The sequence below is a fragment of the Mirounga angustirostris genome, unplaced genomic scaffold (genome assembly GCF_029215605.1).
Source record: "Mirounga angustirostris isolate CCGP_5_RB_7025 unplaced genomic scaffold, mMirAng1.0.hap1 SCAF_9, whole genome shotgun sequence".
In the NCBI taxonomy this organism is placed as follows: Eukaryota; Metazoa; Chordata; class Mammalia; order Carnivora; family Phocidae; genus Mirounga; species Mirounga angustirostris.
Window position 1 is genome coordinate 112,853,839 of NW_026991717.1, and position 12,259 is coordinate 112,866,097.

The 12,259-nt window shown below is 46.3% G+C and overlaps 1 protein-coding gene and 1 pseudogene across 5 annotated transcripts in view; one reads left to right on the top strand and one right to left on the bottom strand.

Moving 5' to 3' along the window:
* Nucleotides 1–8,678, top strand: part of EXD2 (exonuclease 3'-5' domain containing 2) — a 58,381-nt gene extending 49,703 nt beyond the window's left edge. For 2 of the 5 annotated variants that reach the window (XM_045901080.3, XM_045901083.3), the window contains one exon: nucleotides 256–8,678. In XM_045901080.3, coding sequence (XP_045757036.1) covers nucleotides 256–472 — 217 coding nt within the window. In that variant the 3' untranslated portion in view covers nucleotides 473–8,678. The remainder of the gene's footprint in view (nucleotides 1–255) is intronic. The other 3 variants (XM_064571240.1, XM_045901081.3, XM_064571239.1) reach the window with 2 other exon arrangements.
* LOC123861723 (GTP cyclohydrolase 1 feedback regulatory protein-like) lies at nucleotides 7,312–7,556 on the bottom strand (annotated as a pseudogene).
* Nucleotides 8,679–12,259: the final 3,581 nt, after the last annotated feature.

A 12,259-nucleotide genomic window follows, 5' to 3' on the forward strand; every position in this document is an offset into this window, starting at 1 on the left:
GAGCGAGCCCCTGCTCAGCGGGGAGTCCGCTTCTCCCTCTGCCCCTCCCCCCTCCTGCCCGTGCTCTCTCTCTCTCTCTCAAGTAAATAAATAAAATATATATATTTTTTAAGCATTAATGTAATCAACCCTTTAGAAGTCTAGCCACCTCCTCATCTGCCCTGTGGAAGCCCCGTGGCCCGTAGCATTTAGAGCCATCTGTGCCACCATGCCGTGCTTGCCCCCCTCAGACCCCTGTACTTTGTGTCTTGCCAGGATTTCCAACGAAAACTACGTCCCCCACGGGCTGAGGGTGGTGCGGTGCCACAGCCGGGGCGGGCTGCGCTCCCTCATGCAGCTGGAGAGCCGCTGGCGTCAGCACTTCCTGGACTCCATGCAGCCCAGGCACCTGCCCCAGCAGTGGTCCGTGGACCACAACCATCAGAAGCTGCTGCGGAGATACGGGGAAGACCTTCCCATCAAGCTGTCGTGACAGCCGCTCTCTTCCCAGGTGAGGACGGCCAGGAAGCTGAGCCAAGGCGGGAAAGTCACCTCTTCCCGTGTCATTGATTGTCAGAGCCCAGTGTCACAGCGTGGAATGCTAACCCACGCAGATCCCAGGATGCTTCTGGTGGAGCCAGGCTGTTGCTCCAAGGGGAGCGTATGGTTGTGGATTTTAGTTGGGCAGGGTGAGAATTCTTTTTGCCTCCCTCTTATTTTATTTTCGTGGACAAAAGGGCCTTGGCCTTTATTTTGCTTTCCTTCTTTTGCTTTCCCTGTGCAGACAGCAAATGAAGGATTCTCCCCTGAGGTGACTTGTCAAGGTGCTCAGGTTTTTAATACATTTCTTCCCTGCCCAGTATGTTGGTTTTTCTCAAACAGGGGCAGCCAAGTATTTTAATCCCATTGGGTGAGGACGGGAGAAAACTTACTTGCAGAGGTTGGAGAGGTGAACAAGGAGTCAGATTCATTTTCCCGGTTCAAGCTCATAATTGTAAATTCCTTGGCTTCATGCTCTCCCACAACTCACCTGGTTGAGATCCATCCCATCTAGGTCACTTCAGTTTATTTCCATACTTGAGAATGTCCCCCTTTACACGTCCAGGACCAAAGCAGCGACTTCCTGCCATATGCTTCCACCCTAACACTGGAGGAAATCCTTTTCTGGAAATAGGCCTTCTAACTGGGTGGGGCCGAGAGAAGTACAAGCACCATCTCTCAAGAAAACTTTGATATTTGCTCCGCGTTCCCTTTCATTGTCTGTTCGTTGCAATCCTCCTGTCCAGAAGTGCAGGGTTTTTAGCTGAATCCCTTTCTGAGAGGAAGATTCTCTTCTTTCAGAATCAGTGTCAGGTCCCTTCCGGGTTCTGTGTTCCTTCAGATTTGTAATACTGACCTGGTTTCAACACTTCATTGTCTCTTGGAGTCCTTTGGTTAGATTGCATTGTGAGGATTTCTCCACCTGCTCTCATGCCTGGGACTCTGAGATTAATTCATATATTTAGATGTTCAAAACGGTGATGTTTCATCTCTTTATGTGAAGCCACCACTTTGAGCATGAAAGCAAGTTATTAGTGATTAGTATTTTTTCTCAAGTATGAGGAGAGCTTTTTTACAAGATGGCTAACAAACAATTTTATGGCCAGAATCCAACAGGAGCTGTTTTGAAATTGTGCCCAAGTTGGTGATGGTTTGCTCTAACACTGATAAATAAAACTTCTTCTAAGCACAAAGTTCACTGATTGTAAATGTAACACTTTTTTCTTCACAGCTTTATAAAATCAGTAACTGTTCTTGGGGGAGGAGATAGTCATCCCTCAGGTCCCTGCCGTGTGGCAGTGGCGTGACGTGCGTGCAGACATACCATGCACAGCGCAGCTTCAGCCCATCAGCGAATGGTCCGGAAACGAAGGTGCATTTTGTTCTTACGCCCCTTCATTCCCTCTTGTCCTCAAACAGGCATTTCTGGGCCCTAAACTTAGAGATCCTTGAAAATGAATAGTACCAGCCGCCTTAGGGACCATATGTTCAGTGGGGTAGGTTATTGTGGGCGTGTGCCTCAGTGACTGGACCCCATGCTCTGGAGTCCAGGGGTGAACCTTGGAGACTGAAGGGTGGTCGTTAGAGTAGTCAGGCTTGCCACAAGGTGGCACTCACAGATTTTGTTTTATATTCATTCTTGAGAAATAGGGCTTTTATATATGGTTCCTGAACATAACTGGTGACTTATATTTCCAAATCTGTGTAGCTGATTTTGGGTCATTTGGATAGGGTTACAAGAAAACTTCCTCTGAAACAGGGAGTAGGGTGCTTTCATTCTCTTTCCCCGTGATCCTCATGCTAAGAGGGGAGAAGCACGTACGAGCTTATGTAAAGGTGCAGTGGGTTACTGTGGGAAGAAGGAATGGATTCCCCAACAGAGCTTCCTGCAAGGCCCAGTAACAGAGCCAGCAGCCACCGTAGAGAAAGAAGCTAGACTGGCACATGAGATTTCTCACCCTTCTCAGAAGTTACTGTGTAGATTTGACTTTCTCTGAGTCAGCCTTTAGCACCCTTTCCTCAAGACTGACAATGGTGACCTCAAATGAGATATTTTAGGGAAGGCATATTATAAAAGAGCTAATTATTGTGTTTTGCCGATAGGAAAAAAAAAAAGAAAAGCAATGTATGTTCATTAGAAACGAGTCTAAAGAAGGAATAAAAACCATCCATCTTCCCTCTGTTTAGAAAAGAGCTAACTTTGCTGGTATGTCCATGAATTTCCTTTCACTATTTAAAAATGCATAAAATACAAATAAAATTCAGAGTCATATATAAATACAGGTTGGCATCCTATTTTTTCCTCCTCACTTAACATGGTACCACACCACAAGTAATTAATTTCCTGTGCCCCTAATCTTTGAAAGTAGATTTCTAGTGGCTCTGCCATATTTTAGGTGTCCATTCCCACACTGTTGAAAATTCTGGTTGTTTCAGATCCTTTGTTAATGTCAGTGGTGCTGTGATGAACTGTCTTTTATATAAATCTTTGACTGTATCTTTGATAATTTACTTAGGATAGAATCCTAGAAGTTGGATGGGGCGGAGGGGTCTCACATTGCTGGAGTGAGTATCAATTGATACCACCTTTTATTTCAAGGCAACGGTTCTCTCTAACCCTTAAGCTCGTATCCCAGTACATTTGCTGAGCCTCCATGTGAGCAGTAGTGAGAGGACAGGGTCATGGCAAGGGCCTCGCTGAATGTGCCCACGTCATTGTGTTTCTAGGAGTAGAGTCTTCTCTCTGCTTCCCCTTTGTCTCCCATCCTTTATTGACTCATTTCCCCTTGTAGTCAATGTTTTTTGGAAACACTGTTTATTTTAAAATAAAAACGTGAAATAAAAGTTACAGACAGATCTTTTTTGTGTGTACGATACACAAGCAATCAGTGATTTGCTATCCTAAAGTGAACAAGGCACACTATTCAGGGATTTGTTGCTCTTTAAGAGTGCAGCCGTAAGTTACTTATTCTTATCCATGTCACGGATGGAGATCAGATGACAAATGTGTTCTGTTGAAATAAAGCCATTTTAATCCCTCATTTTAGACTCTTAAGAACCCAGCAGGCAGAAAGAGCTTTTGTTCAGCTTCCTCTTCTACCTGTTAGTGTGGGGCCCTAACTTTTGACTATAATCTAAATTCTCAGTTTACCTTACCTCTCTTGAGTTTTTCATTCATTCATTTATCCTTTCCTCCTTTTTTTTTCTTCATCATGTCTCATCGTCATGAGAGGTATCACTTTTTACTTTTAAAGAAGACAGTTTCTTGGTTTGCTAGTTTACTAATTATTACATATTTTAAAAGGGTCCTTCTTTCTGATCTTTTGTCTTTTCTGTTGCTCAGTGGCCATTTTTGGAGTACCTGATCCTTCAGGAATTCAGTGGGAATCCATTTTCTTGGGTGAGATAAGCTGAAAGAGGGTGTAAGAATGACCTTGTTACAATGAACTCTTGATCTGAATAACGTAAATGTAATACATGGTCCCCAGAATACATTTGCTTTGGAATTCAGCGATATACATTAGCTATTCACCAAGTTACCTCCTCATGCTGAAGTCTTATACCTTCTGCCTGTCCCCAGCCCTGGAGCAGTTTCGCGTCAGGTGATGGTGCAGGGCTTACAGGCAGCCAGGTAGCTTACTTGTTCAAATGACCTAGCCTACCAACCTGCTAGGAGATGCGTTAGTCACCCCCCTTTGCTTGAGGCACCGAGGCCCTTGCCCTAGTGCCGGCATGTGATTTGGGAAGGTGGGAAGTACATTAGACTATTATTTCCATCTAACCAGGTCTGTCTGTGGCCCACCTTGTTGGAGGTCCCTAGACACTGTGGGTAACTGAACCAAATGGGTAATCATTTGGGGGATAATCAGGAACTAACTTCCTTTGCATAGGAATAGGGAATGTCCAAGGACCTAGTTCAAGAATCCTGGGTGGTATCCTCTTCAAATATAGTATACACTGCCTTAAAAGGTCATTTTCTGCTCTGAATGGAGATAATTTCCTACCTTCCAGACTGAACCCAAAGCATTTGCCCTCCTTTTAGCTTCCTTACTTGTTATTAATTCTTGCATTTTCCTCTCGCTAAGTGGGTAGTCTGTTGCCTTTCTGCCTGCATAAGCTCCAAAAGCTGCTGAGTTTGGAGTCAGCATTATTATAAGCATGATGTGTGGTCCAGAATATTCCTGAGTTGGAGAGCCTACTTATATTCTACTCCTGCTTCCCAAAGATCTCCCTTTTCAGGCTTCAACATGCTGGGGCAGAGTTGGGATTCTGACTGTTCAGGCCACCAGGGTATCCATTAAGTCCTGTATAAGAACCAAACATTTGAGCTTAGTAAGCTAACAGCTGAAAAGAAATGGGAGATTAAGACATGGGTAGTTTTAAAAGAGGTATGTTTATTTGGTTCATGGGTTGATGGGGGTAGCCCATGGACTTCGCTTTCTATTTTGCTTTTCCCTGTACTCAGTTCTGTCGTGTGTTGGAGGGTCAGAGAAACAGGCTGGTGACCTAGGTTTTGGTTCTGGCCATTAGCTGTGTATCTTTGGACTAATCACTTAACTTTTCTGGGCTGCTTTCTTTACCAATAAAGTTAGAAGTCGAGATTAGATGTGCTGTAAGGACCCTCCTAGCTGTAGCATTCTGCAATACATCCCACTGTTTCTTATGTGGCGCTTTCCCTTGGGAGTTGTGTACCTTCTGCTTCGCTGAACACCCTCATCCTGCCCCCGGCTCTGGGAATGGAGACTGTGCACGGAAAGGGGGGAAATGAGGGAAGCAGGATGCCATACTATGTCCTCCTGGCCTCACTGACTAGAGAGAGAAGCCTGCTTCCTCCACCTGGTGTTCCACCTGGGGTCAAAATACAGTTCTCACCAGAGGTGTGCTGTGTGTGGCCTTAGGGAACTCACATTCCTACTTAGTTCACTACTTAACAACAAAGAAAGAAGAGAAATGTTTATCTTCAACCGCATTGCTAGTTCTGTAAGGTTTAATAAGGGATAAGCACAGAATGGAAATGAGGCAAGTTTGCCAAGTATTATAGATGGGAAGATTTTGAGAAAAAAGGAGTGAGTGTTTCTCATTTTAAGGATAGGAGAAATTAAGACTATACTATAGAGGACTGAATAGAATTAGGTACTTTACAAGGAAAACACTAAACCAGTAAGTTAAAAATATTCTCTTTTTTTATGTTGTCATGACTGCCTTTTTGAGGGATCCAGTGTTAGCATGTTGTTATCCATCCATAAGTCCTAAGACATGATCAACTCACAGGGAGACTGGGAAGTTTCTGGGGCCTGCATCTTGTATAACCCTGACTGGCCTTGGACTTTGTCCCTTTTACCTTTGGCCATCAGTAAGACAGACATGTGCAAAATGTAGTTTATATTTTATAAGCTGCCAAAAGGCATTGCTCTGTTTATATATCTGTTCCCTATGACCTGACAGAAAATACATTTCCCAGTTCATCCTTGTGCTTAGTTTCAGTCCCAAAGAGGGTGTTGGTATATTGGCTTTTCTTTGTTTAGCACAGATTTAGACCCAATATACTAAACTTGCAGCACTTTTTATAATAATCACCCAGATGTAGACACGAGCCCCCATTTTCTGCCAAATCAGGGTCATTTTGTTGCTGTAGTTCAAAAAAAAGTAACCGGATAGCCAAAAGGGAGGCTAAGTGTATTTCTCTGCCCTCTGATAGATGAACCCTAACTTCATCTAAAATTCTGACATCTTTCATCATATCCCATAGAGCCAACTAGAGTCCCAGCAAGCTAGCTTATTTTTTTTTAATCAAAGGATGTATGTATGGGCCCTGGAGGTTTGGTAGGCCTGAGATGTAGCCACATACATGCGGCTTCCTCTGAGTTCTTGGATACAATGAGCAGGACTAATGTTGGCTCCAAAAAGGGACAGAGATGGCTTGGGGTTAGTTTTTCTTTTTTAAATGTCATACAAATGCAGAGCAGTTGGCTGCCGTCCCCGTCTCAGACCATCAGCAGAGCTTGACCTTGGCCAAGATTTTGCCTCATCCTCTCGGCATCTCAGCATAGAGTTGCGTTTCAGCCGTGGAATGCTTAACCAAAAACACATGCTGTAGTGATGGTTTCCAAAGAGCAAATTTTTGCAGAAAGTCTACATTGTGTTGTCTTCTCAAAACAACAGTTTTCTCTGAACTACCAACCCAATAAACCCCCAAGTGGCGATTCTTTGACTCATTTGTTTACAAGGGCTAGGATTTTTGTTGTTGTTAATAATACTTTATTGAAGAACAGCAAAATGAACATACAATAAAGTACAAATCTTAAGAGTACTGCGTGTGAATTTTGACAAATTGTATGCCCCATGTAGCCATTCAGGGCTGGGGTTTCTTTCTTTCTTTCTTTCTTTTTTTTTTTTTGAGCAACCACTCATCACAGCCCTTTATTGGCTTGGACTAGCTATGCAGGACCCTCCCACCCAATCCTGGGACTGTGCTCCTTGGGGTCTCCCAGCTCCTGGCCAAGGACAGCCTAGCTCTTGTGGGCCCCTCAGCCTGCCCACAGATCATGACCTCCTCTAAGGCCCTTTGCCAGGCCTGAAACTGGAGGGGCAACTAGAAGCCCCAAGGCAAGGGCCCTGCCCTCTCCCACTGGCTGAGGCAGGTTTCAGAAAAGGCCATTCACTGCCCAGTGGTGTTGGGCAAAGGAAAATGACGATTTGGGAAGAGAGAGGCTGGACAGTGAGTGAACAGATGCTCAGGATTGGGAATCATACAAAAAAGGGGTGCCCCGTCTGCTCCTAAGTGTGAGAGAGTCAGTCGTTGTGCAAGCACCACACCAGCATCTGGCCCACCTCTGTCATGCTCAGCACATGTTCCATCTTGTCCAGGACCATACGGGGAGGGCCACTGATGAAGTACTCAAAAAAGTTTTGTTTCCCAAGACACTTCTCTTTGAGGCCCCCAGATACTCTATCAGCTCTGGAGCTGAGTGCTCATCACCCACTGGGGTGGGGCCCACTTCTATGTGGACCTGGGTGCTGATGAGCAGGTAGGGCATGATGTGTGAGTCCCGATCAGGCTCCTACCTAGGGCTTTGGGCTCAGTGTGGACACCAGCCCCTCAGGTTCTAGGACTGCTGCGACCCACGGCTCTGAGTCCAGTTGGGGCTGGGGTTTCTTATATTACATGAAACATCTGATGATGTACGGCTTTGGATCAGAAGGTTGTACATTCATCTACCTGAGCAGATTACTATAAGACAGCAAATCCAGTTTGCTCTTTTGTCGTATCTAGTAGATGTGGTTACTGCAAAACTTCATGATATTTGTTTCTTACAAGTTACTTTTGAAAATAGGTAATGTGTGCACAAATTCCCAAAAAAAAATTTTTAATGTGTAATGAAAAGGGAATCCCTCCCCCCGCCCCCATCCCTCCCCAGTCCTTTCCCTCCTTGAAGGTAACACTGTTACTGTTACTTGGGCGTTATTCAGCCTGGAGCTGGGGGGAAGAGGGGTTTTGTTTTTAAGTCCCAGCTTTCTTTGGTTGTTAACCAAGAATATGTTTCTCAGGGGCGCCTGGGTGGCTCGGTCGTTAAGCGTCTGCCTTCGGCTCAGGTCATGATCCCGGGGTCCTGGGATCGAGCCCCGCATCGGGCTCCCTGCTCCGCAGGAAGCCTGCTTCTCCCTCTCCCACTCCCCCTGCTGTCTTCCCTTTCTCGCTGTGTCTCTCTAGGTCAAATAAATAAAATCTTAAAAAAAAAAAAAAAAAGAATGTTTCTCAGCCTTTCTCTTTATACTCCAGGCTCTGGTCTAAGGCATTTATGCAGAAACTTGGACTTACAGCCTCAGTACCACTAATCCTGTTTGTCCTGTCCTATGAAGTTCATTCTCTGTATCTGTCATCTGGTTCAAAAGTCCATGTTTCTCACAGGATTGGCCAGGAGTTGATGATAGCTGGAGTTGGGTTTTTTATATTAGGCTTGCTACTTTTAAAATACATATTTGAAATTTTCCATAATCAATTTTTAAAAATTCATATTTCTTTAGCAGGGGCTTCTGCAACATACCTATCTGACTAAATTTTTTGTTTTAAAGTGATGCTGAATTGCAATCCACAAGTAAACCATAGATGGATCTCTAGACAGTCCCACCCCCACCCCCACAGCCACCCAAATCAGACATTCAGAACTCCAAAGTTACAGACATGAACTGGGATGAATTTTCACCTTCACAAGCCATTCTTCTCTTTAAACATAGGATTGACCTCAAATTTATTTTGAAAGGCCAACTTCTCTGGCAGGCAAAATTTGATTTGATTTATACACTATGTTTTTCAAGAATATAAATGTCATGCAGCGCAGAGGACTTATATTCAGCCTGGCACAGTATTTTACACAATTTACAGGCTCCAGAGCCAGGGAAGGAAGCCCTCTCATTCCCAGCCCTCTCAGTCAGAAACCAAAGCGTGATGGATGGATGGCTGTCCTCAGCCACTTTTAGCTCCCAGCCTTATTTTGTACTCCTTTGTGGCAGGTGGATGAGGAGTCAGGTCTTCCCCAGATTAGAGTTTCCCAAAGATACACAGTCCAGGGAAAGGAGGGAGGCTGTTTGTGTTTTCCAATTCAAGTCCCATATGGTTTCCCTGGGGCCATTTTATCTCTCCTGTCCTTTGGTGCTCTCCTCTTTGTCTTGCTGTTATCCGATCACCCAAGGCCTCTTCAGTCATCACTGAGAATACTCCCCCTGGTCAGGGAGCTCCCTGTGAGCATCCCTTTTAGCACTGCCGTCACATTTGAGCAGCATCTGCTTTCTGACAAGCTTGAAGACAGAGTGAAGGAAGTCGTCGAGACTTTCCCAGTGGAAGTGGATAACACAAGCAGCCTTTGGGACTTGGATCAATACGCTGTGAGGTTAGTGGCCGGGCAGCTTGTACCAGGGGAGGGGAGGCTGATTCCCAGAGGGGGCAAGGATCTCGTGGTCTCAGCTCTGTCGTCTGCGCAGGGTCCTAATGCTGGCATGGTTCCCTAAGCCTTTGGCTCCAGGCTTTTCTAGACAGAAAACAGACGGAGGTAAAATGCTTGCTTGTGTTTTAGATAGACTCTGCTCGCCGCAGCCAAGAAGCCCACAGCTTGGGAGGTGAATGACCCTTCCTGAGAGGTTTCTGTTGCGCCATGGCTTCCTGCTCCTGTTCCCTGACCCGACTGTGCTGGTGTCAGGCGTCTGCTTGCTGCTCCCCGGACGGTTTCTCTTCGGGCCTTTCTGGTTTTAGTACTTACTACACTTTCATGGGTTTTCGCTCTCTGCTCTTTCTTGCCCTGAAGCTGTTTTTCCTCATACTGTGTATCTTTCCATCTCTCGTGTCCACTCTGTCAAGTGCGTGTCTCCATCTGCTGCTCCTTGTCTGACTGCCACGGCTTCTCAAATTGTCCTCTCGCCCGCACCTTCCCGTAGCCTGCTGGGGGACGACCCGCCCTCACCTGGGCTTTGTTGGCCCTGGAAAGAAGTCGGGTACAGGGATTTCGAGCGGATGGCGGAGGAGCCTATCCCAGTTGTGGGGCATGTGACCGCGCCAGTCTGGGTGGGGGCCTCAGAGATGCGGCTGTCGCTGGGCAGTGTGGCAGTGAAGTAGGTAAGTCGGGGGTGGGGGGGTGGAAGGAAGTAGGGGACACAGAAGGGACGGCCAGCACCCATCGAAGGGGATAATCAGAAAAGGAGGTAGAAGAAGGCCGGGTGGCAGCTAGATGTCACAAGGGAAAGCTGAGCAGGAGCCACACTAGGGGAGAAAAACGGGGCAGCAGGGCCTGCCAGAGATACCGCAGCCCAGCTCTGCCAAGCAGAGGCCAGTGGGCCAGGGGGAGAGAAAAGGGAGCCTTAAAGACCCCTTCTCCCCATGCATCTCTGGTCCTTTTGTTCTTTTTCCTTTCATGTTCCTGCCCTCATGTTATATTAGCAACAGAAAACAAAACAAAAAGCAGTCTGTCTTTGAAAGGGAATGGCAAGATCTGGAGAGTTTAAAGCTAGATGCGTGTACTTCCCCATTTCCTGGACTCTTGGGCCCCTTTGCCCACAGGCTGCTGGAGCCGGGAGAGCTAGCCCCTTTTTGGAACGCCTAGAATGGAGTCCCTATAGCAGTTCGACAGCTCAGCCAGAGTGCCCGTGGCAAAGGCAGCCCGCAGTGGTGCCCACCCACAGAACCCTCCACGTACACGGGGGGAGCAGGGCTGTTGGCCACGCCGGCTGGAGGGCTGGGACTGGTCTTGGGCAGGGCCTGGGCTGAGGGGTGGCTTCCAGCCATGACGCCAGCCCTATCGTGGTCTCCTCTGCCCCCAGGAAGTGAGCTGCAGAGAGGCTCGTGGTTGAAGAAAGAGAAAGGAAAACTCTTCTCTTGTTTAAAAAATGTTTAAACTGAAGAGGTAATAAATGCATATGGCAAAGAAATCAAAAGATACAAAAGAATGTATGATGAAAAGTCTCCCACTTCTGTTCTCAAGTTCCCTTCCTCAGGCATCCTGGATGTACCAATTTCTTGTACATTCTTACTTCTCCTTTTTAGGTCTGCTGTAATCCAGAAGTTTTTAGATTCTTGACCCAATGGAATATTTTAAATTGTTCGAATATATATGTATGTATGTAATGTGTGTGGAGGGACTAAATGATAATAAAGAAAACTGTATCTCGGTTTATTGCCAATAATTCTTGCTGGGGCAGGAACGGTTTAAAATAACTAACTAGAGTCTTAAAATGCTAGCACTGGAAAGGACCTTCCGAGTCCCTTGTAACAAAGCCTTCATTTCAAACACAAGAAAGAGGCCCAGAAAGTGACTTTTCCAGGGTCCCCACGTGAGGTAATGGCACTTTTTAGGTAGTGGCCTTTGGAAAGATAGGGATCCTGGAATGAAAGACAGATGATTGGCACGGGTTTAAAAATTTCCTCCATTGGATACAAACATGGGGAAGGAAATCGGTAATTTCCAGGAAAAACCTGAAGTCACATTCTAATTGAAAAATAGCACACATGCGCGTGCACACACACACACACACACAGGCACTGGCCGCGACAGAAGATGAAAGTCGGCAAAGTCTACTGTCTGTCTCTCCTGCTGAGCTGGGCAGAGGCTGTAAGAGGCAGCATGACGTCACTCCTCTACTGAGGAACCCGCACCCCTTGGACCTGGGGTTCCTGGACTGGAGGCAGACGCAGGCGTTTTTGTTGGGCCAGAGGGAGAAATGCCCGCCCAGACTTGAGTAGGAGGACAACCTGTGCATGGACCCCAGGTCAGAGATGCCAAGGGTGCAAGGAGGGAGTGCCTGGCCATGCCACCGTGGAGCTCTGCCACCACGGGATCCAGGAGCACCAACGACCCCAGCTCTTTACACCGCCTCCCGGGAGGTAACACCCCACGATTTATATGCTGACAAACCGGCAGGATAATTTTGAAAAATTCTCTCTGCTTTGACGTTCGCTCCACACACTGTGAACGATTTCAGTGTCCAAGCCAGATTGATGGGCCTTTTGATGGCTTCAGTGAGAGGGCACATGTATGACTGTAAACACTGGCAGTAAAAACCCTCAATTGCTTTGAACTGGTAAATTTCCAGGCAATGTGGATCTGATGTTACACGCCTCCCTGCATTAACAGCTTTTTCTTCCTGTTCAATTATTTTGGCTGGTAAGGGAGTGGAAATTACACTTCAAAATATATCGATGGATATTTTCAGCCTTGCTGAGAGCTTCAAAATATGTACCAATCCGAGGAACATT